General features: G+C 33.0%; 1 protein-coding gene across 1 annotated transcript in view; it reads left to right on the forward strand.

The window, feature by feature from the left end:
• The window catches only part of LOC106459036 (glycine receptor subunit alpha-4-like), a 52,757-nt gene that overhangs the window by 10,971 nt on the left and 14,766 nt on the right, over nt 1-27,020 (forward strand). Inside the window, exons 2-5 of the mRNA XM_022385416.1 lie at nt 16,266-16,375; nt 17,222-17,289; nt 19,049-19,278; nt 23,847-23,929. Coding sequence (XP_022241124.1) covers nt 16,266-16,375; nt 17,222-17,289; nt 19,049-19,278; nt 23,847-23,929 — 491 coding nt within the window. The remainder of the gene's footprint in view (nt 1-16,265; nt 16,376-17,221; nt 17,290-19,048; nt 19,279-23,846; nt 23,930-27,020) is intronic.

Below are 27,020 nucleotides of genomic sequence, written 5' to 3' on the forward strand. Positions count from 1 at the left end.
ATATATATATATATATATAGAGAGAGAGAGAGAGAGTTTGAGTGTTTCACTTATAAAATGATATGAAATAGTCCTTTTCAGGACTACATATCTCTAACATAAACTAATGTAATTGTAAAAATATGTTACAGAAATTAGATGAAACAATAATTTTAAGACTTTGGTTATTATGGAAGTGAAAACCATAAAGCTGATGATGTAATCACATGTTGATAGCTGTTGACCTTCAACATCCTCTAGTGGTTTGCTCAGAACCATCTGCACACTCATCATAGATGACCTCGTCATCCCTAACTATTGCCCCTAGTATTCCATTCTATAGTAGAATAATACAGAACTATGACATCACAAACTATCCGCCCCCATTTTCAGCCTATTAGCAATGCGCCTCTTGTAATACTCTCTCTGGTGCCACTTAGTGTAACTAAGAAATCCTAGTCTTTAGCTCTACTCCTCCTCTTATCACCTGAGGCAGCCAATCAGTGTGAGGCGGCATCTTTTTGACGCCTAAGAGGCATCCTAACTACTAAGGGAAATGTAATCACGCAAAAGCGTGATATGTGAAATATATGGAATTCATATGTCACGCAAAGAAACGATCCAATAGAAATTTAAAATTTATTGTTTTTTGTATATAAAAAAAGGATTAATATGAATAGGTAGTTGACAGGGTATAATATTAGATCAAATTCCTTGTTGGATAACTTGGAACGAACAACTTTTCTTAATGACTTTAGCATGTTTTAGGAAACTCGACTTTTATTTTCCACTTTTCTGTCTGGCAAAACCATATGTTCTATGCCAAGACTAAGTTTAAAAACCTCAGAAACAGAAAGTTGTTTTCTATATTTTGATACATAGACACATAAATGAGAATAGAGAACCCTCACAAAACACTGGAAGATGTTATATTACTTACCTTATCTAAAAAAAAAAAAGTATTTTGATTTACTCTTTACTCATTCGGTAAAGGTTTTGCTATATGGAAACAAAGATCTTTTTAAATGTTTCTATTTTTCTTTTAAATTTCTGTCGCTATAGGCAAAACTTTTATTACATTAAACGTCCAAATCTCATCTTCTTATGTCATCCCGAAGGCCACTATGTCTTCCCGTGCATTGAACTAGTATGTCAGCTAAATATCCAATAAAAAAAACAGAAGGGAACATCCAAGTTTAACAACACTATTAAACATGGCAAAAGGATTTTCGGTGAGGCTATTGATACCTTTGTCTTTGTGAAAAAAAAATAAACTGACTTACAACTATGATCTTATTTGATGCTAAAGGAACGTGATGCTTTTTGTTACCAATATTAAAACACGATCATGTTTAATCAAACATGTGTTAAAATTTTTATGTTGTTTTTTTTTCTCAGAGTAAGCAGAATGATAACCTAAACAATTTACTGGTATTGAAACTTGTTACTTCTAGAACAATTTTATATTTAGTTCAAAGCCATAAAAAGCTTTAACTATGAAATCTGGATAAAAAAACAAGAGTTTGGTATTGTTTATAGATTGTATTTTTTTTGTATCTAACTTTAATGAAATGCAAATATAATTTGTTTTCAGAAGTACCATAGGTAGGAAGGTCGTTCTATTTACTCCCTTAAAAATAAATGAAACACTTTATTTCACTTTTATACCATATCGTTTACATAGTCATTAATTATCGCTTGTTTTTGGTACCAAAATGAGAAACTTTCAATTTGTTTTCGTCTAAATTTTGTAATTGAAATATATTCTGATTTTTCTATAATTATTTAAACACTTCGTCTTGAAATTAACTTACTTTGCTATAATGCTAAGGTTCTAAAATATTTGTGCAATACTTTCGTCATGATTCTGAAATTTAACAATAAACATTAAAAACTACTTGGTTTGATTTTTTTGTTGAAGCCAAATAAAACAGAGAAAAATTATAATATTTTGTATGTAAGTCGCAACAGAACCTCAATTACTTATAAATAACCAGATTTTTTAAACTGTAAGTAGTATCAGATTCCATTAATTGTTTAAACTATCTAACGATCGTAAAGAAATAATAGTCTCTTTTCTTTTCTTCTTATTTAGATCATACTGCTATATAGTATGATTAGAACATAGAAGTCATTCTTCGTTAGCTTATGTAGTTCAATACTCAGTATTTTTCTTACTTGTTGCATTATTTTATATTTCAAACACAACCAATATTACCTACAAATGTGAACTTAGATGTGTCTCTTCTTTAACTAGTACCAATATAGGTTGTTTCTGGTGGGTATTTATTGATCCTTGTTAGGCTACTGACCAGAGGAGGCATAGAAGTATCACTACTTAACTTATTTGATTTTTGTTAGCTGAGCTAGCAGCAGTTATGAAATCTTTCAGGTCATTTGAGGCTTTGTGATCAGAATAAATCGAAGCTTAAAAGCTATAGTTGAGCTTGACAGGCAGGAAGTTTGTAGTTTTTGTTTTAGTTACAGCTCTTTGTGTGTGTTTATATATAGATGTTTTATTTATGTGTAATTGCCAGTTAAATTGATTCTCATTTAACGTTGACTCCTTATATATGTAAAGTAGTGTCAGTTCGAGTAATTATTTCTGAAACCACAGAACTTATATTTATATATAAGTATATACTCATTGACCAACTCCAGCGGATCTCTTGTTATTGTGGATTTAGTTCTAATGTTTTGCAGGATAAAACAGTACCTAAAATTTTTACTAAGTTATTAGTTTGAAAGCTGTCTGCGCTAGCCATCCATAATTCAGCAGTGAAAAGATTAGAGGAAAGGCAGCTAGTCGTCATCACCCACCGCCAACTCTTAAGCTACTTTTTTCCAATGAATAGTAGGATTGACCGTCACGTTATAACGCCCTCATGGCTGAAAGGGCTAGCATGTTTGGTGGGACTGATATTCGAACCCGCGGCCCTCAAATTGCGAGTCAAGCGCTCTAATCATCTGGCCATGCATAAGTAAGCTACAATGTTGATGTTTGCCTTTTTTCTTTTAAATTATATACCGTATTTAGTTTTAAAACTCAAAATTGGCCTAATTCAAATAATATAGCAAATGCTATTTGGTGTGGAAAACGTTTCGTTACACCAAATAAGTTAACAATTTGAAACGTTTATTATAATAATTTAATTGCCACGTGCATTTTACATACATAATGTGAGTGTTTCAAATGAAAGAGTCTTCAAAGGTTCCTTTTTGAGGCTATTTAAATTGTGGTCCATTTTCTTTTGTATAATGTTATATTGAGGAAACAATAGACATGAATGTAACATAACATTATCTACTCTTCACGTGTAGGGTTTTTATACTATTTTTAGACTTGAGTCGTTAGGGTGCGGAGGGAACCCACATATAAGTTGGTACATTTAAAATAGTACATCCTGTACATGGATATTAAAAACCGACAGAAATGCTTTCATTCTATCTATATATCTATCTATATAATTACTTATCTATAAAAAAAACACATCCCTTGACTACTTAAAAGTTTAGTTACTGTGAGCTAGGGGCTACCTGCTATTATAGTCGGATGTTCATTGTATAAGTGTCGAGTTTTTGTGTATAAAACCAGGAATATTCTATATTCATATGGCTTGTCTACTGAAATGTTTACTCATTAGATGCTACATAAAATTACGCACTTACACTGCTTTAGATAAATGCATCCTTAATTGAGATTTATGTTCACGTTTTATTTACACTGCTTTAGATAAATCTATCCTTAATTGAAATTTATGTTTATGTTCTATTTACACTGCTTTAGATAAATTTATCCTTAATTGAGATTTATGTTCTATTTACAATGCTTTAGATAAATTTATCCTTAATTGAGATTTATGTTTTACTTACACTGCTTTAGATAAGTTTATCCTTAATTGAGATTTATGTTCATGTTCTATTTACACTGCTTTAGATAAATTTATCCTTAATTGAGATTTATGTTCACGTTTTACTTACACTGCTTTAGATAAGTTTATCCTTAATTGAGATTTATGTTCATGTTCTATTTACACTGCTTTAGATAAATTTATCCTTAATTGAGATTTATGTACACATTATTGATAGTTTTTCTCAAGCGAAACTCTGTCAACTTGAAGTAATGAGATCAACAGAAGTTAGCTTTTTTTTTATTTTTCCAAACAGACTGTCTCAGACAATGGTAAGTCTCCAGATTTACAACGCTAAAATCAGGGGCTCGTTGTGGCTTTATTATAAGAAAAAACACACACCGAACAGACTTATGAATTTATTTGCTAGGTCTATTCAGACACTCACTTTGAAATAGGTGAAATAAATGTATATGATGAATGGCGGCTCTAATAAGATATGAATAAACAATTGACGATTTTGTAGAGCCTCAAATTATATAGCAATTTCTCAGTTAAATATCTTTTTTTTTGGAATTTGGGTCTTATAATATGCATGTTAAAAATCTTTGAATGCTGTATGACATTAGCTCTGGTTGAATGTGTTGTTAACTTTCAACTCACATTGATTAAGCGTCTGTTTTATACTTGGAACGTTAACAATGGAAAAGATTGAATGTGGTTAAGACCTCAGATCTAAAGAGAGAATGAAAGCGATATCACGTGATAAAAACGATTACATTTTCTGAGCTCGTAGTAGCTGTATGAGGGTAAATTTGTGTTAGCAAACGTATAACATTCTAGTCGTTATGATTTTTTTTTGAAGTTCAAGGAATGAATATTTTGAAAACATTTATTACAAATGAAACATCTTGAGTCAAACTATTTTTTAGAATACTTTTTCAGTTTTAGTTTTAAAAAATGCTCAAATAAGTTAAAACCTTATTGGTATAATGATGCTAGATAATTAACAAAACATTAAATTTTTTTAATTATTTAAATACTTGAGATAACACACGTAACACAAATGTAGAATGCATATTTACAACTACACAAATACCAAGAAGTAAGAAATCTATCTGTCTTTCATATTTGCTAATATCACATTAATCTTTGCATCTCCAGCGTTTAGTTTCTACCGGTAAAAAACACACAAACCAGAAACATCAGGCTCCTCAGAATTCTCAGAAATAACTTATTACCAACAAAAGAATGCTGATGTTAGTGTAAAATAGTCGTGCTCATTAGCGTATGCCCAAGACACACGTCACTGAGAGGTCTCTCGTCGAAAATGAGACGTTATCGCCAGTTTCAGTACAGTATGTCATCCACAAGACATTTCTATGCCTCCTTTTTTTTTAATGAACCAATCATCTCTGTACAGAAGTGAAAAAACTATCAGAAAATTTTACGCTGAATTAAAAACGAATTACTTTTGAATAAATAAACGCTCGTGCTGAAAGTAATATAAATGGCTACCTTTAAAATTGTAAAGCTTTCATCATGTAATTCACAGCAAATATAAAAAGACATTTAAATATGCATTGATATTTCGTTCTCTGTAAATAATATATAACGCACATCAATGATCTAAAGCTGACTATTGTACACCTGGGAACACTGTTCGACGAATAACGCAGATTCCAGGATCTCGCAAACTAACAATTTCCTTTTAATCAAAACCTTTATTTCGTTATTTGTTTACTGTGTTGTGTTGAATTTTGTTGATCGTCTACGAAGCTTTTAAACCTTATTTTTGTTTTCGGGTACTCCAAGTATACCAACTAATTTTGATGTGTCCAGCACACGAATGACCATATAATTTTTATTATTCGTTATATATTTTACGCAGACACCAAACAAACTTTTCTTCACATTCAGCACCCGAATCTCAAAACGTTGAAAATTACACGAGTCTGAAAAATTGGTCAACGTTTAAGATTTTTTGTTAAAGTGTAGGCCTCCAGTGGCACAGTGGTATGTCTGCGGACTTACAACGCTAAAATCCGGGTTTCAATACCCGTGGTGGGCAAAGCACAAATAGCCCACTGTGTAGCTTTGTGCTTAATTATAAACAAACAAGCTAAAGTGTACGAGTTATAAAAGTTGCATTTGTCTTTATGCTTAAAAAGTGCTTGATTCGCGCGTCTGTTCATCGTGTTATGTTAGTACGTTGAGAAATCAAATACAGACCTTCTGTTAATAAATGAAAGTGACTTATATGCTAGAGTACCGAGCATCAGACTGCAAGATGTTTACATGCACAGTTGCCGATTGACAAAAAACTATGATGCTTACATCTACAGTGAAGTGTAACAGAAATGTAGGATGCTTACATCTACAGTGAAGTGTAACAAAATGTAGGATGCTTACATCTACAGTGAAGTGTAACAAAATGTAGGATGCTTACATCTACAGTGAAGTGTAACAAAATGTAGGATGCTTACATCTACAGTGAAGTGTAACAAAAATGTAGGATGCTTACACCTACAGTGAAGTGTAACAGAAATGTAGAATGCTTACATCTACAGTGAAGTGTAACAGAAATGTACGATGCTTACATGTATAATTTTTGATTAACAGAAATTGTTTTGAGACTTTTTTGAGACTGTTAAATGCAAGTAAGAATTCATAGAAGTATCGTGATGTGAAATATAACGCCGAAGCTAGGAAAGAACGGAATAAACGTTAAATTCAACAACTAAAAAGGCACTCACTGAGTACAACCCTTGCTCTTCAATATTTTACAAGTTTCCAGCAACCAACTTAAAATATACTCCAAAAATTCCTCACTCTCAAAAATGTAGGTTTGCTGTAGGCACTAAGATCCTCTTTCCAGTTCAATTTGTTTTTGAGTTTTGACCGTTTTTGAAAATCCCATATTTCTTCTGTTATAACGAAAGTGTTCGACCTTCAACGGGGCATTGACATTTGACCTACATTCACCAAAATGAAATCAATTATTTCCTGGAACCATTTAATCTTTGTACTAAATGTGATCCAAATCAGATGAAAACTTTTCGAGTTATACTATTCATTTTGTAAAACATTTGTTATTATATATTTATTTTAATATCAACGTTTGTTTAGATTGAAGTTATATTTAGAAACATACATATCTTAAAGTGTTAGATATGTATTGCGAAACTCCTGCTTATTCTCTAAAGTTGTAGAAGCTTCTCGAGAGTAAGAATCAACAATATATGTATATATGTAAACGCTTAAATGTTACGTAAAACTGAAATTTCTAGAACACCTCCACACCGCTATAAATATAAACAACGCGCCGCGCCAAAAAGAGAGTATCTATTATTAGTTCGCTATAGTCAGTGTGCTATAAACTTCGGATGCTATAAATGTGATTGTTATAACGCTTACTAATAGGAAAACTGCAGATAGTTGACCAGGAATATTTATAAATTTCGAACATTAAAAACCATTTAACTTCAGTGGATTCACATGGGACATTAGTATTTTTACGAAAACATTATATAAATTCAATGGTAGAAAACTCAGCGTGTGTGGCAAAGGACAAAGCTAGCTAGCTTCCCGTTAAACGAATCATACCTACATCAACTCGTAATTAACTCGCTCATCGTGAACCCTCGATAAAATATCTAGGAAGTTCCAAACTAGAAAGAAGACTTTATATTGCTTGTAAGTTTGTGAAACTTTTGTTTATAAATCATTGTTTGTAATAACTATTTGTAATAATTGTTATTGTAAATTGTGTTGTTGTGTGTATATTAAAACGTATTTGTGTTAAAAAAGAAAACTGTGTATCAATCTCGTTGGCAAATATTACAAACTGACTATATATCGGCTTTTATTTAAACACTAAATCCAAAGTACAATTTAACTACTAAATTTAAATTATCAGTTAACTCAATATAAGACCATTTGAGATTTCAATACGTAACAATTTACGGGAGTAAAAACAACATACTTCCGGCAACAGAGTGAAAGTTATAATATATAGTAACAACTAATAAGTGTTACACCTGAATATCGACTAGAAAGAAGTATAGACAGAAATACTACTCCATATTTTGTAACAAATAAAGTCATTATTATTAAGATGGAATACAAATATACCCAGTGCTGTGAAACTGAGAAATGCACATCTACATATGTAATTTGTATAATGAGACAGGTTCTATGGACATCATGAACGATTTATTAAAACAACAAACAATTTTATGAGACACCTGTGAAAAGATGTATAATTCAACATTTTATTTATCACAGCAAAACCTTATCAAACATATATAATGACAAAATATAACATCAAATTATGATAAATAATGTCTGTAACCTTATATTAGTTCCCATTAAACATTCAATAGTTGGTTGATCATTCTTGTACTGCTTTCGATTTCATCCCAAATCGTCACTAGAAGGCACTGTAAATCAGCTACAGTAACTGGTTTAGGGTCGTGTTATGAATTTGTCGGCTCAGTTCTTCTCAAAAGTTCTCAATGAGATTACAATCCTAAGACTTTGCTGATCATCTTGTAATGTGCTCCTGATCGAGATAATCCTGTACAATATGCACACTGTGGGCAGTGAGTGGCATTATTATCCTGAAACACAAAGTTATTGTCAGACCTTGCCCTAGCACATGGTAGAAAGATCGTCTCATTTTCTGCCTGTAGGAGGCGTCATTGAAGTTTCCTTGGAGAATATGAACAGTTTTTCTACCATGATGTGTAGCTGCCTGAACATGTACTGCACCACTTCCTGTGTATTTTTCCTATGGGAAAGAGAGTCTTCTTTCATCTGTTCTCCAGGAAAGCGACGAACAGAAATCCTACTACCAGCTTTAACAAGCCGGAAAGAGGACTTATTTGAAAATATGTTATGTCGCCAGTGTCCTGACTGTATGTTGGCATGCTGTCTTGCCCAAGTAACATGGTGACGACGGTGAATTCTGATTAATATTGGTTTGCAGATAATCCTTCTTGCTAATTAACCTTGTTTGGTTGGTCTCCTATTCACCGTTTTCTTGATGCCCTGAAATCAATGTGATTATGCCTTTCCTGTCGTAAAGTGCTGCAAGACTTCTTTCAACATTAACGTGTCAACCTAATCAAAACACGATCATCCAGGCAGTAGTTTTCTGGCGTCTACCAGTAGACTTTCCTGGAACAACGTTTCCTGTAGACGATGACTTTTCAGGATTCTGGATACAGTATACTTGGGGTAGCTTACTGTTTTGCTAATGTCCGTTTTTATCATACCATTTCTGGACAGTCGAACAATTTGACGCCCTATGACTTCTGGCACGTGACGAGGCATGACTCTACGGCAAGTACAGAGAAACTTTTTGAAGAAAGCGTTGATCTGTTTCGAAAAAAGGTTATACCAAACGCCTACCCTTATATAAAAACATATATGTATGTGTGTTTTAAAGAACAAATGTTCAAAACAACTTATACAGACCAGAATAACCACCCGTACATGTTTGTCCGATTACACGCTGCCTCTGTTACTACTCAGGTATTTACTCTATAACTACTCCATTCAGCAATATAGAACAGTATGCAAACATTCTGGCCAGGACTATTTTGGTTAGTAAGATGTATCAAACCTCTTTACTGTATACGAAAGTTAAAAAACAAAGTATTTAGTACTTCCTATAAAGATTTTCTGTCTTTGTGTTTTGTATAAAAATATTTTAAGTTTTGGGAAACACAAATCAAAATCAGTGTTTACACTTTGTACCACGTAGAACATTTCGTAATATGCCTAAGAAATATGCAAGCAAAATGTCTAAGTTCCACCCATTTTAGTCGATACAAAAGTAAAAAAAAGAAAAGTAGTATATATATATATATATAATGTTTATAGATTTTTTCCCTTCTTTAGCTTAGTGTCATGATACTTTCGAACATCAGATCTAATCAGCATGTTTTAAATGAACTTCACGAGGGATGAAAGAGAAATTCAGAATGCATTGCACTGATATTTGAATTATTATTTCGTCTTAAAGAAAAATATACATTACAGTCATTTCACATGGGTGGCCAGTTCAACACCTTTCACTTATCAACCCATAAAATCTTCCTATCATAAAACAAAGACATCTGAAATGTAGTCGTTTCAATCTAGTAAAACAATTATGTCTTAAATATTATCATCGATTTAGTGTAGTAAGACGAAATTGTGTCTCATATATGATCATCGATTTAGTGTAGTAAGACGAAACTGTGTCTCATATATGATCATCGATTTAGTCTGGCAAGACGGAGTTGTGTCTCATATATGATCATCGATTTAGTCTGGCGAGACGAAGTTGCGTCTCAAATATTATCATCGATTTAGTCTGGCAAGACGGAGTTGCGTCTCATATATGATCATCGATTTAGTCTGGCGAGACGAAGTTGTGTCTCATATATGATCATCGATTTAGTCTGGCAAGACGGAGTTGCGTCTCATATATGATCATCGATTTAGTCTGGCGAGACGAAGTTGCGTCTCAAATATTATCATCGATTTAGTCTGGCGAGACGAAGTTGCGTCTCAGATATGATCATCGATTTGGACTGGCATGACAAAGTTGTGTTTCAATTTTTATCAAGTTAGTTTTGCAAGACGAAGTTGTGTCTCAAGTATTATCATTCTTTTAGTCTGACAAGACAAAACTGTGCCTCAAGTACCATCATTGTTTTAGCCTGGCAAGATAAAACTGTGCCTCAAGTATTATCATTGTTTTCGTCTGGCAAGACAAAACTGTGCCTCAAGTACTATCACGGTTTCAGTCTGGCAAAACAAAACTGTGGCTCAAGTACCATAATTGTTTTAGTCTGGCAAGACAAAAACTGTGTCTCAAGTACTATCACTGTTTTAGTCTGGTAAGACAATACAGTGGCTCAAGTATTATCATTGTTTTAGTCTGGCAAGACAAAACTGTGCCTCAAGTATTATCACTGTTTTAGTCTGGCAAGAGAAAACTGTGGCTCAATATTATCATTGTAATCATCTGGCAAGACAAAAATGTGTCTCAAGTACTATCACTGTTTTAGTCTGGCAAGACAAAACGGTTTCCAATAATGTCATCATATTAGTCTAGTAATAAAAAGTGATGTCTTAAATGTAGTCTATCAAGAGGAAACTATGTCTTTAAATTTTCATCTTTTTATTCTAGCAGGATTAAGGTGTTTCTCAAATACTGTTTTTGTCCACTAAGTACAAGTCTTGTCTCAAATGTTGAACATGGGACAGTACGTTGCACAAAAAACACGTGTTTGTATTGCATTCCATCTATTTTTATTAAGATACTTACAAACTTAGCAATCTATAAAAGAAAAGTTTATGTCATTTGAATAGCTAAAGGGCTATTTAACGATGCCTGTTCAGCCTATAAATTTTCGTACTAGATTGATGATTTTTAAAGCACAGCTTTGAAACAGCTCTGTTTTGACAATAGAAAATTTTGTAATAAGAAAAAACTGCTCTTACAATCTGAGTAGTGACTTCAGAGTGAAACAAAATGAGTGTTGCTGCGAGTGAAAACAACAACAAACAAACACACAGAACAGTGTCCCACCTTTCAGCAATCTGTAGTTGAGGTTTTGAAATTTGCTCTTATAGTTTATATACTTGCATCCATTGTTTCAAAATTAGCAAGACACTCATCATTATATTTAGCAACATTTGAGGGCTCACTAGGTTATCCTTATTTCAATACTAATTGGCCCGGCATGGACAGGTGGTTAAGGCGCTCGACTCGCAACCTGAGGGTCGCGGGTTTGAATCTACACCCCACCAAACATGCTCGCCCTTTCAGCCGTGGGGGTCTCATAATGTGACGGTCGATTCCACTATTCGTTGGTAAAAGAGTAGCCCAAGAGTTGGCGGTGAGTGGTGATGACTAGCTGCCTTCCCTCTAGTTTTACTCTGCTAAATTAGGGACGGCTAGCGCAGATAGCCCTCGTGTAGCTTTGCGCGAAATTCAAAGCAAACAAACAATCAATACCAATTAATTAATAACGGTCATCTTAATACGAGGATGACACGTGGAAATCGCTTGAGATTAAGTATAAATTTATTTATACGTAATCTGAAATACGCATTAGAATATAGAGCTTAGAACATTATAAATAATTCCATGTTCTCTGCTGGCCTTACAGATTCAGTAAATTTGCTACATAAACCCAAAAATGTGCCACATACGATATAAAGGCTTTTTCGTATTTGATAGAATTTGTACACGTTATGTTATGGATTATGCTTAAACGTGTCATTACTATACTATACATTGCGAATATACAGTACAGTTTTATATTCAAGAACTGTGTTTTTTATATTTTATATGCGGCTAAATGCATTCCGTGCTGTGCATATTAAAGGATAATTTACTAACGTCTATTATCTCATGCAAGAATCGTAAAAATATAAACTCCAACTGTTTTCTATGTAGGGAATGCATTTCAAGTAAAAAATTAATTTATAAACACAACTTTGTTGTAAAAATTTTATTCTCATCATTCTCAATCATAAAATCGATGGTTGTATATGATAAGTCCCCGGGTGGGTCGGCGATAAATTTATAGGTTTACTACGCTAAAATCTATAGCTCGATTTTCCGCGATGGACAGAGTGCAGATAGCCCGTGATATAGCTTTGAGCTAAGTACAGCAGTGGTATACATCACATAGTACTTAGTTTGTGCTATGACAAATGTTTGGGAATTACTGGAAATATGCTTTTTTTTCTAGATGTTATATATGTTAATTGGTGAATGTGTTCTTTGTCTTGAAAATATGGATTTCTATGGTATCTTTTTTGTGTTTGAAATTATCCATGTTGGAATTGGAACAGGGTAAGACAACATTAATATGTGGATTAATTATTAGCCATAATTTCGAAAATATCCATGATTTTTATGAAAACTTAAAGAATTAGAAAATTGACGACGGTGAATTATCACTAAATAGAGGGTTGAGTACGTTATTATTCCAACGATTTTGTATTCAAAACAGTATGCCACGTGACCGCTAGAGCCAATATAAAGTCGTGGTGGAACGTAATTTATCAGAACTACATTTTGGCATTGCTTGACGTTCTGTAAGTAGCATGATGTCACTGAAAACAGATCGCTTTTCGTAAAGGTATGTAATCGCCCATTCCGACGCAAGATATTCATACACTCAGATTGTAAAGGATGTGTTAAGATCAGGGATTTAGAATTTCGAAGATGGGATATCATTTATATTTAATGGCGTTGGAAAACAAAGGAATGTGAATCAGATTGGGGTACCAGGACCATTCAGAGATGGAAATGCAACTAGTCATATCCACCTACCCTGGCAAACAAAGAGCGGCTTCTTGTAAAAAAATTAATAACAATTCTATAGATAATCCAACCTCTTTGATTTGGGACTTTAGACGCTTAATTAATAAAGTTTTAATGCACAGACTGCTGTCGTTGTTTCTTCTTCTTGTCATAATCTTGAAATGAGCACTCCTTATTTCTACGTTGAAATCATGCATGATATGTTTTTTTTTGTACTCGATTTATTGTCACTGAGTAAATTTGCATGCTCCCGCTCGCTAGGACAAATAAATTAATAAATAGCGATAGGTATTTTTATGCAGAAATCTTATCTTTCCATTAAAATAAAATTAATCTACTTTCAATTTTGAAAATAAATTTTAGATCTATTTTAGACTATTAAAAAATATCATTAAATTGTTGTTTTTTAATAAAAAACAGGACTATTGATATTGGTAATGTGGGCAATCCCTTGTTTTAATATCTGAGCTCCTTCTAAATGTATTCTTATGATCTTATCTGTTATATATATATAGTAAGAAAAACATACTTTTTCCAAGAAATATTATATATTCTTCACTTCTTTATGAAATATCCCTAGTTGGATGAGCGGTAGTTTTACGGACTTACAACACTAAAATCCGGGGCTCGATTCTCTGCGACGGATAGAGTGCAGATAGCTCATTCTGTAGCTTTACATTCGAGAAAATACAAAGACTTCCTCGATGGACCAATATTATCTTCGTATCTATTTGGGATAAGATTAGCAAAACTGAAATAGTGTCTTGTGGGAGTGTTTTTTTTCTTCATGAAAAACTTCACAGTTCAATATTCACTTACTTTTATGGACCAAAACACCAAATAAATCAAGTTTTGAATTTCTTAATGTCCTACAGTGAACTTCATATGGTTATGTCTACTGTTCGGATATTCACAGAACTGATGGACATGTTTCACTTTGTTAAGATGACAAAAGTGTTATTATACAGACTTGAAACTCTTCACATATTCCGTCATCCACAAAAAATATATTAAGTAATGATGGAGCTATTGCAGATCCCTTAATTTGGTCATAGATGTTTCAACCAAAAAAACGTGGCTTCTTGTATAGTCGTAAAAAGTGGCTAAAGCTGAGTTTTCTAGTTCCGTGTTGATTAGATTCTATAGGAGTGGAGGCTCAAGGATGGATGAATTATAGATAGGAAAATTCTTGAGTTTCCTGTGAGCTTGTCCAAAAGAAGCAAAATAATCAGAATATTAGAATTTGTTCGGAGGTAAATAGAAGTGAAACTTATTTTATACGTCTTGTTAAGTGAAACGGGACTGTTATTAAAATGATTTCATCAGGATCAAAATTTGTAGTAACACCTAAAGTACCGAGTCTTTTCAACCCTATCCATATTCTACAACTGTTACTCCTGCAACTATATATCTGTTCTTTCCCCCCGACGAACTATCTGTTTTAAAGAAAGTTGGAAATAATTCTGACATTATTGATAGTCGTCATGACAAAGGTAATGGAATCATCCTTAAGGATAAAAGAAATATTACATAAACAAAATGACCTATATCTTATCTGGATTAACCAAATTTAGACCACTAAACACAGATGTGCATAGTTTTACCCTGCAACGAGAATAAAAAGCTCAACACATTTTTTGAAACCCCAAAAAATCGAATATTATCTCTCAAACGACTTTTGATCAAATATGCCACTGTGGCTCTCGACCAAGTACACTATATGGTCCTCCTAAACCAAAATCGTAAACCAAAATCTACCTACTAGATGTGTACTTTCTTCTATCAGCACACATTTTCACCAACTGGCTAAGTTTTTAATCCCGTTTACTCCAACCTGTTACCACCACCAACTTTATAACTAATTACATCACCTCACTTCTCGCCCAAAGAGATTACTTTATGACTAGTTTTGATATAACTTCCCTTTAACCGAAATTCCCTTTAAAGAAACTATCAACATTTGTCTTTCTAATCTTTTCATAAATAACTTGGAGCTAGCAGATGGTTTCAATGTTTTAACAAGTTAAACAACTCCATCAACTGTCTTTCACCATCACTCACTTTTTATTCAATGATTGCCTTTTTTTCTTTGATAGATAGCGTCGCTATAGGGTCATTCCAAGAGACGTAAATAAATAATCTTTACTTATGGCTCCGGTCACCCTATCGACCTGTACCTAAATGTCCCGTATGTCTATGCCTTTCTTACTTCTTAAAAGTCAACTCATCATACTGTTACATAAGTATTACACACAGACTGAACCAAGAATTGTCGTTAAACCAACATGTCTGATAAAATATGTTTTCTTAGTTAAAAACTGCATTCAAACCTCTCTTCTTTCATGAAACATCTACTCATATATCTATGGCAGCTTCAAAGCTATCTACATTGGAAACAACAAACACCATTCAATTGTAATTATACGTGAACACACGGGGATTTCCTATAGAACCGGTCAAGCTTTATCATCTTTCTGCACCTCTAACCACTCACACGGTCAAACTACTGGACAGTGACTTCCTCAGCTGATTTTAAAAGTTTAGACTTGGAACGTACCATTAAAGTGAGTCTACTTATTAAACAAGATCTTAGCTTGAATAATAGTTCAACTTCTGTTGAGTTAAACTTGTTTTAATTCTTTCTCACAAGTTATATAGATGATTTTACAAGTGCCTCCCAGTGGTACAGCAGTATGTCTGCGGACTTATACCACTAGAAACCGGGTTTCGATATCCGTGGTGGGTAGAGCAGAAGATAGCCGTTTGTGTAGCTTTGTGCTTAATAAACAACAACAACAACAGCTTTTACTAATTCATTTAGTATGGGTCTATATTATATCCAAGTTCACTCATTGGTTTTTTACGAGCTCCCTTCGCCTTCAGTCTTAACACTTTTTTATCCGAGTACATAAGCTTTAATTTAACATTCAGGTGATTATCTTTAATTACAGTTTGGCGTTTACTATAAGAACTTACTGAAGATGGAATGTGTATAGTACAGACTTTTCCACAAATATGTTGTTATTCATCTCTTCGGTGGTTGTATTATTCTTATTAAACTACAGCTTATATAATATATTTATATATTTGTGTCTCAGCTCATCGACTCAACTGGAAAAGGATGGTTCCTCTTCTGAAAACAGGTTGGCGTTTCTTGACGTTATATTGGATGGATATGATAAAAGAGCGTGTCCGACCTATGGTGAAGGTATGAACTTTTTTTTAAATCTGCAATTCTACTATTTTGGGCTTATTAAAGTTGATGTAGTTTTTATATCACAATTATTTGTTAAGTAAACGAAAATACTAAATGTGTGTTTAATATTTTCCATAGATAAGTCTGAGGGCTTATAACACTAAAAATCAGTTTTCGATACTCACGGTGGACACAGCACTGATAGCACATTGAGCAGCTTTGTGCTTAACAAAACAAAGAAATGAGAATATTTATTCTTTGATATATATATTTCTGCTAAAAAATCTGTAAAATACATGAGTTTAAAATCTGTATACAAGAATGTGTTATGAAAGTCAGGATGGTACATTTCAAGTAAATACTTTGAACGTTGAACACTAGAATACAGTGGAATAATTTAGTGGTTAAAATCCGAACACTAAAACTTATGGGAAATGCAAAACATTGTTTATTTATTTTTACTTCTTTATTTAATTACACACATATATATATATTAACTATCCCAGTTTAATGCATTCCTATATTTCTAGTCGCTATGCAGATATAGTTTTCGAGCACCCTGGGTTTTTTAAACCCACAAATTCTGTCTGTTTTTTAGGTTTTAAATGTGGAAAATGCAAAATAATTTGTTACTGTTCAAGATATACAGATACGTTGATCACTGATGATTTTTACTATGAGCTAGAGGTTGCATATAAAGAGAAGCTTATGTTTAGTATGGGTATAAAATGATAGAATACATCTGAAAGGTTTCATTAGATTTATTATCCCCCCATAGATAGGTTGAAACTCAAGAATAAAATCTGGTTTTAAAAATATTTTACATTTGAACATACATGATTGTCTTCTTTCTTCTAGGAAAACCAACAGATGTGAAGATTAACATGTATGTGAACAGCTTAGGCTCTATCAGTGCTGCCAGCATGGTATGTAAGATAATAGCTATGGGTACTAGAATCAACTAGATCTATGAGTGCTGCCAACATGGTATGTGAATTGTGAGCTTTTGATACTACAGTCAACTAGATCTATTAGAGTTGACAACAAGATATGTGAGTTGTGAATCACGACAAAGGTTTTTTCGTAAGAGTATCATGTCAATCTCAGTCTATGCTTTATCATTGCTGTTAACAGTATTTATAAGTTAGACTGTTGGTAGTGGTGATAGCTAAAGCTCTATTACTTCCACTAACATGGCATGTAAGATACAGAATCAGTCTAGACTTTATTATTGCTGTTAACAGTGTTTATAAGTTGGACTGTTGGTAGTGGTGATAGCTAAAGCTCTATTACTACCACTAACATGGCATGTAAGATACAGAAAGTTAGTAACAGAATCAGTCTAGACTTTATTATTGCTGTTAACAGTGTTTATAAGTTGGACTGTTGGTAGTGGTGATAGCTAAAGCTCTATTACTACCACTAACATGCCATGTAAGATACATAAAGTTAGTAACAGAATCAGTCTAGACTTCATCTATCATATTCTTATTGTTTGATAGCAAATAAAAGTTGGAAACAACGATCTAAGAGTTATTAAATATAATAAATATGCTGTTATAGACGGCTGTTTTTAACTTATTCGTTTGTATTGTTGTTTGACCAAAGGGAGGTTGATGTCAAGTGACCCATAAACTTTTCTTTAAAGCTTTAGAACAATTTGAGCAGTATAAAATGTGAGTTAGGCTAGAGTAGATAATGACTGATTATTGTTTCTATTAGTAAGTTACGTTGATTCTGAAGTAGTAAGATATTATTTAACTGAGTTTGTTAATCCTTTAGATAGTCCTGTTTTGAAATATTAAGATTTTTTTTAATCAATGAAGTAATTAGGATAACTTCATATTAGAGAACGAGAAATTAGCTAATAAGTGAATATTTCATAATATCGTTTTACCGAATAATATAAACGAACACACCCAACAATAAATAACATTATAACAATACCTACTGGGGTTTTATTAGTTCTATGGTATATAGCGCCCATGCTAGCGAAGCATGGTTTGTAGGTTGGTAGTTTATGTGATATTACATCACAATATGAATGATAATTCTTAACAATTCCATATGGTTTTCTAGTAAGAAGAATACAATAAAGTTACAAATATACAATGTTTATTGAGTATCTGCGCCATTATGCATAATTGAAGATAGACAATCTACTTATCATGTAACTAAATGATGGTCTTATAGAGTATAAAATAGTAAATGTAGATTTTGTTTGCAAACTGCATTCTAAAAGAGCACGTGGACGTGTGCCAAATTGGTAATAAAAATTATAATGTATTGTAATGAGTGGGGTATCATCGATGTTAAGGATATTTGCAGCAGAAACTCGCTACCTTAGACGACACGTGCAACAAATATCAGTAATAAAATATAGAATATGTTTGATAATACTATTGATTACAGAGACTTGTGGGTTATTACACGAGAGGGAAGAAAACATGATTTAAAAGTTTATGTGTGACAAACCTTTAATCTAACATGATGCTATTTGCAGAAGTTCAAAGATGGGAAGAAATAACAAAAAGAGCTTTCTAACTATTTTAATATAGCAATTCGTAACAAAGTAAAGAACCTGAAGTTTGATATATGATTAACTAGATCAACTTGTACAAATGAAGGAAATAATTTAAGAAAATTAACATCTGTCGATTCATCCATCCACCTGCTTTTACACAGGAATACATTGTAGATATTTATCTACGGCAATCATGGCTTGACCCTCGGCTTGACATTCGACCTCTTGGATTGAATTCAACAGTTACTTTAAACGGTGAAGATATCATTACAAGAATCTGGAAGCCTGACCTCTTTTTTCGAAATGTGAAAGAAGCCAACTTCCATATGGTTACAGTGCCCAACTTTCTAATTAAACTATCCCCGGATGGACATATTTTGTACAGTATGAGGTAAGAAGAACGTGACTATTACAATCCAGTTTGTTAGTGCGATTGATTCCTTTGCCCAAGTCATGAAAGGCACATGAGAAGTATACATTATTCTTCCAAGCACTGGCAGTGAGTGTTTGATTTTACGTAAGTACGAAAATACTGTTCTACTGCTATTTTCTTTCTTTACAAACGAATAAAAATTGAAGCTTTCGTACAGTTACACTATTCGATATTTACCAAACCTTTCGTGGCATATGATGAACTACTGTTTGAGGGATATTTTTCTTCTTTAGTCTGAAAACATAGTGCTGTAATAAAACATACTGTAGTATCTCACGTGATTACCTATGCATACATCAGAAGTTCTTGGAACTTAACATAGAATACAAATATAAAATTATTTCCACAATCAGTTTAGTCTATTTATTTAGGTCGACAATAGTATTTGGGGTTCTCGGTTATTGCTGAGCTGCCTCAATGTGGGGTCGTCGCCCAGTGGGGAGTACCCTCTGAGATCGGGAGGGCATGTGACTTCATTGTTCTACTAAGTGGCGCCATAGAGCGGATAATGTGACATCAGACTCGATGGTTCCACAAAGAGGCATCAGGAGTGTAGATCTAAACTATGTGGCTAGAGGGCGGGTAGCTACAAAATGAAGGAGTGGACAGTGAAATCACATACGGACTGATGTTTAAATCGAGTAGATTTTAACGTAAACAAAACCAAAGTGTATACGCGTAAAATTGTGCTTTATCAATAATTAAACTATGACAACTTTTTTGTTCTAATTTAATATAATTTGAATTTAGGCTTTGCATTCTCGTGTTGCCACTATTTCCTGGAACGGCCTAACAGGTTTCCCACTGTGATTTATGTGATTCATATGTCATTACTTGGATAAAGTCTGTAGGTTTTTGTTTGTTTGTAATTAGGCACAAAGCTACACAATGGGCTATCTGTGCTCTGCCCACCACGGGGAGGGGGGGATTTGTAGGTGCCTATAATTTGATAAAGAGACTTTGCTTTATACTTGTATAGGTGTCTTATCGATTTATTTTAGTTTCTATAACCAGATTTACTTAAATGATTGGATTTTCAGCTACAATAAGTTGTGCGTTTAGAAAAACTTTTTATAAAATACAATAACAGTGTTATTGTAACAAAATGATTTCTATATAGTTTAATAACTAGAGGGTAAAATCAAACGTGAGGATGAAAACGAAGCTATTTAGGCTATTATATACTGTCTTTTTTCATTTGGATACGAAAATATTTAGAGATTGAATAATCTAAGTTGACACAAAAAATAGTCCTTTTCAGGACGATCTAGTTGTAAGATAATCTAGCATGTGTTTAATAATATATGTAAACTATAAAGTCAAACTGTATTGCATTGCAGTTACTTAATTTGGTGCATGTAATATTTATGTTGAGCTTGAACATTTTACTTACAAATCGGCTACTCAGTACTACATAGATTGTAAGTTAAATTATGTGTGTATATGTATACAATGCATATCTAGAGTTTAAATGTTTTATGTTAACATGGAAAATTAGCCCTCTATGTAGATTGTAAGTTAAACTTATATAAGACCGTTCATGAAGTACGCTATACTAACAGTCAAATTGTAATACATGATATGGTTTAGATATATACGCCCATGGCGCCACTTTATGGGACTATATGAAATCCAAACTGTGATAAAGAATTTTTTTCTAGGTATTCACAATGCAAATAGGAATACATATCACATTAATACACTCGTACTGTCTGTTTTTGTTTTCTGTTTAGACCTATTTGTAGTACTTTTAGTTTATATGTTTCAAATAATAATATCTAAAGTTTGAATGTTTTATGTTCATATGGAAAACAGACCTTTATGTAGATTGTAAGTTAAACTAGTACATGAATAATCATGAAATACACTGCATAACTTAGTCAGTCTCTAATACATGCCTCCCAGTGGCACAGTGGTATGTCTGCGGACCACTACAAACTGGGTTTCGATACCCGTGGTGGGTAGAACACAGATAACCCTTTGTGTAGCTCTGTGCTTAATACCAAACAACAATTCTAATACATGAAATATTAATTTTGCGTATTGAAAGGCTTTGTTTATTACTATTATTACTATGAAGTTGACGCTTATAATAATACACAAACGAATTCATAACACAACTTGACAATTAACAACATCCTCTGTTGGTTCGTAAGCAAACCACAAAACATCTGTCCTTGCAACGCAGATGATCTCATCATCCACGACTACATTTTGGAACTACACATCCCTGGCACAACTTTGTGCAACTATCCATCATTGTGGCACACCATACGCCTTCTGGCGCCACTTTGTGGAAGTATGACGTCACATGACCTTCAGATCTGAAACCATACACTCCCATCTTCTGTATTTATTTATTCTCGTGCTTGCATCTGTTAAATTGTTATATTAGTTTAGCAAATGTATAGCAACTAACAAACTGTTTTGAAAAATAAAGAAATATAGATAATTATTGTTTTCTAATTCGTTTTGGAGTGGAAGTGTTTAGGCCCACCGAGATGGTTGGAAGGCCGAGGATATTTATCCTGGGCCAACCTCCAATCACGTGACCTATGAGAGTGACAAAACAAATGTATGGAAATCATTCCAAAAACTTTTCGGAAAGAGGACATACCAATTCTTTCCCAGAGCCCATGATGGTTCTCGGAATCCCTGGCAGTGTTGCCTGGAAGAGTCAGAATATTTTGTATTATTGTGATTTCATAATGAGCAAGTTGTGTTTTACAGATATCAGATCGTGATACCAACAGGAGTTCAGTTCTATATTCGACCCTGAAAACCCGGTCTGCCTCCGTTCGTGTTTACTACTTTACTAGGACAAATCATAACGTCAAACGCAGGTTAACAAATAAGGCAGTAATACATAACGGAATAAAACAATAATGTCAAATATTATCTGTTTGCGCTACAAGGATAAATACATAGCGCCTAATTTCATATAATATTCACGTGTCATGTTAAACAGGTGGAGAACGAAAAACGAAACATGAGGCTTAATTTTGTTGCGAAAATTAAAAGAAATGTGTAATCTGTATGACATTTCATGGTTCTCCCTATCCTCTTTAATAACAGTTGATCAAATGGTCATCTTCTGAACCCAATAAATGCTGACAAACATACCTAATATAACTCATATCTAAGGATCATTATTTAATTAATAACTCACTCTGTTACATCATGATTACCAATCTCGCTTCTATAGCATCTATATCAATACATATATGCATATAATTGATAACTTCTCAACAAATAATATTGACTTCCATTAACCTTGCTACCAGCTCAATATACAAATATTTCTTTGACAATCGAAATTCAGAGCTATTCATATCAAGGGTTGTTGTTTATTTAATAATATTCATTAGTTGTATTTTATTTAATAATATTCATTAGTTGATTTTATTTAATAATATTCATTAGTTGATTTTATCTAATAATATTCATCAGTTGATTTTATTTAATAATATTCATTAGTTGTATTTTTAGTAATAATAAAACTATGTGAAGCCAGAAATCTTTACGTTATAATGACGCAAGATTGTATCAAGTCAAGTATACTAACTAATTACCGAAGCTTCTTAAAGTAGAAAATAAAATGAGAATGATTTTAGTGGAAGATAGATAATTTGTTTGATATTGTCTTTTAAATAAAGATTCAAAAATATGCTGATTTTAATACGATGTTTTTTTTTCAATTACATTTGTTGTAAATATGTTAAAGCAAAAGATTATCTATGCATTAATATGTAAATTATTCGTTTTTTGCTGAGGGCTCCATTTGTTTATAATGTGAACGCCATCAAGAACACATCTTATCGCACAGTTGTGAGTCCTAGACTATCTAGTTGGAGACAAGATAGAACTTGTTAATATTTTTTTAACTACATCTGTGTGAAAAGAAATATAACAATATCAAATTATATGTTTGAGTTTTGCGTCTATTAGTATGATTTAAACAGCATGAGGTGGTCGTGTGCTAAATATCAGATGACGTTTTTTAGTTTTCGTGTTTGAAGAAATGGTATACGCTCTAACAACAATATATCATATTTACAAGGGGCCTAAAAGTTAAGAAAGAAATTCTAATTATCTTGTCTAGAAAATTAACCATTATGAAGGAAAGCTCAAAGACCAGTCAGTCACCAAATACGGTTAATAACCAAACATATCTTCAAATGATAAATGAGATATTATTATGAGCAATAAAATACAAAATTATGTATACAAATAGGAGATTTGGTGTAGACTTTGTTCTACAGAGAGCTGACATACCTCGAAACAGCACTGGTAGCAGACTTTTTATCCAAAACTTGCGCATAACTTTCATATTCAAAATAAGACACCGCTCTAGTGAGAAAATCTTGAGTTGAAAATAAAAACACTAGTCGGACAAAGCATTGAATAATGTATTTATTTTTCAGTAATGATTAGCTTAGAATAAGATGATCAGAATCGAAGCTTGGTTGTTACGGATAATTATTGAGTATATTTTCATTTGCTTTTGTTTGACGTTTCTTTCACAGACTTACCCTTCGTCTTTCTTGTCATATGTCATTTCGGCATTATCCATTGGACACTCAGCGTTGCCATGTGATTTTTGGCTCCTGTAAGTGCATACAATTTTGTCATTTTGTAAGATATTTTAATAGAAGCAAAAAGTAACATGAATCTTAAGTATACATGTGATTACTTTGAAAGTCGTCATCTACTTATTATTTGTTGTGTAACACAAAAGCAAGTTATCACTAATGTTGTATATCTTTATAAGTGGCTGAAGTTATAAACCTGTCGTTATCAATTTCTACCGGAAATAGACCCAAGTCTTAGATAAAACTAAATAATATTAGACAGTTAGTTATATGTGTTTCATGTTTTTAAAGTTAAGCACAAAGCTACACAATGGGCTATCTGTGCTCTGCCCACCACGTGTATCGAAAACCATTTTCTAACCTTGTAAGTCCGCAGGCATACCGCTGTGCCACAGGGGGGCATTTTTTATGTGTTACAGTAACGTCAAATTTGTATTAGTCTGGTATTAGGGCGATCGACTCGCAATTTGCGGGTCCAGTTCAACCTCCAAATATTCTCGCCCTTTCAAACTTGAGGTCATTATAATGTTATGGGTAAGCCCACTATTCGATTACAGTGTTCCAAGAGTTGAGGTGGGTGGTATTTTGACTAGTTGCATTCCCTCTTTTTATCACTTCTAAGTTAGGAACGGCTAGAGCAAATAGCCTTGGAGTAGCCTTGTGCAAAATTCCACAAAGCAAACAAACAAAAAATATCAAACTTTTGCCCTCAGGTTAAGCCTAATAAAGTGATTCTATAAGCCAAACGATATTAATATATATTTGATTTAAGCCCAACTTAATTAGAAAATAAACCGTTTTACAAATTCTGTGCTTTAATTACAGAAGTTATGTTTCCTTAGCAAAATATTTCATAATTTAGGAAATTGGTTTCACATAATCCTAACAATGAGTACATTTATTTTGGTCTATTATCTATGTTTACTCTGAATTAGAAAATAATAATTTTGTATTGAATCCTGAAGACGAAAGGTGGAAGACTGTCGAAACGTCGTCCTCTACATTTGTAGGCTTATACAACAGGCAGTTGCTGTCCATTTGAAACTTAGATTCATTATGAATATTCTGCCTAAACAACCTATCAAAGATTACTTTTGTATTGTTGCTTTCATGCAGTCTTTCAGTAAATAAGACTGCTATTCTAATTAAATACGAAAGCTGTGAATCACTTATTGCAAAAAAAAACAAACTTCAACGTGTGTAACGAATTTGTTGTTATACATTTATTTTAATATGAACGTTGTTTAGATTAAGTTTATATTTAGAAACATACATAGCTAATACTGTTAGATAGGTATTGCGAAACTCCCGCCTATTCTCCAAAGTTGTAGAAAATTCTCGAGAGTAAAAATCAATAATAGATCTATATACGTAAACGCTTTAACCTGTATTGTTACGTAAGACTGAATTTTCCTGAAAACCTTCCCACGGCTATGAATATAATCAATGCGATGCGCTAAGGAGAGTGTCTATTATTAGTTCGCTATAGTCAGTGTGCTATAAACTTCGGATGCTATAAATGTGATTGTTATAACGCTTACTAATAGGAAAACCGCAGATAGTTGACCAGGAATATTTATAAATTTCGAACGTTACAAATCATTTAACTTTAGTGGATTCTCATCGAACATTAGTAATTTTACGAAGACATATATAAATTCATCGTGAAAAACCTAGTGTGAGTGTGGCCAAGGACAAAGCTAGCTAGCTTCCCAGAGGATCGTATCTACATCAACTCGTAATTAACTCGCTCACCGTGAACCCTCGATAATATATCAAGGAAGTTCCGGACTAGAAAGAAAAGTTTATATTGTTTGTAAGTTTGTGCAACTTCTGTTTATAAATCATTGTCTGTAATAAATATTTGTAATAATTGATTGTAAATTGTGCTGTTGTGTGTATATTAAAACGTATTTGTGTTAAAATCGAAAACTGTGTGTATCAGTCTTGTTGGCAAATATCGTAAATTGACTAAAATATCGGCATGTATTTAAATACTAAATCCAAAGTACAATTTAAGCACTAAATTTAAATTATCAGTTAACTCGGCTTCGGATTATTCGAAATTCTAATACGTAAGACGTGATAAAATATGAAAATATAAATATTGTTGTCAGGGGAATATAGTTATCTAGCCAAACGACCTTCACTTGATGATTTTTGATGAATCTTCAGAAAAAACAACAATTAATTTCCTGTTGGGATTTATGCTTCTTTATTGAAGAAGCTTTAAGTTAACTTTGCTAAAGTTCCAGCCATAAGTAAGCGAATTCCTAAGCAATCTTGATGAGATTTTGTTTCAAAGATACCCTGATTTCTGCTGTTATACAAGATATTTCTGAGATTAAACCATTCTCTTGCTCTGTAGGGTATGTGGAAACTCACACACAAACGGTTTATTTGTTTTGAATTTTGTGCAAAGTTACACGATGGCTATCTGCGCCAACTCTTGGGCTACTCTTTTACCAACGAATAGTGGGATTGACCGTAACTTTATAACGCCCCCACAGTTGAAAGGGCGAGCATGTTTGGTGGGACGGGGATTCGAACCCGCAACACTCAGATTGCAGGTCAATCGCCCTAACCACCTGGCCATTGAGCTGTGTCTATGTAGAAAAAATATATAAAGTAAACCTTACAAATCAGAGGAACGTTCAGCTGAAACTAAAACAACTGAATGCATACTCTCGTTATGGAACTTTAAAGAAGAACAAATAACTTTATAATGGTGATAATAACTTCAAACATTCAATATCTAGTAATTTCCCACGATGTATGTATTTGGCCTTATAACTATAAGCATTGCGTTTATGGTTTATTCACATGCTGCCATAAAACAGAAGTAATCGTCAGGTTAAAATCATAAATAATATTCAACGTTAAACTGGTACACAATTAAAAACATTTTATTTAGGCCTATCTATGGCCTTCAAAAACTTGAAAACTCTACATGTTTCGACGTTACAACGTCATCCTCAGGAGGATGTAACGTCGAAACATGTAGAGTGTTCAAGTTTTTGAGGGCCATAGATAGGCCTAAATAAAATGTTTTTAATTGTGTACCAGTTTAACGTTGAATATTATTTATGATTTTAACCTCAATGAGCA

Source organism: Limulus polyphemus, unplaced genomic scaffold (genome assembly GCF_000517525.1).
Source record: "Limulus polyphemus unplaced genomic scaffold, Limulus_polyphemus-2.1.2 Scaffold550, whole genome shotgun sequence".
Classification (NCBI taxonomy): domain Eukaryota; kingdom Metazoa; phylum Arthropoda; class Merostomata; order Xiphosura; family Limulidae; genus Limulus; species Limulus polyphemus.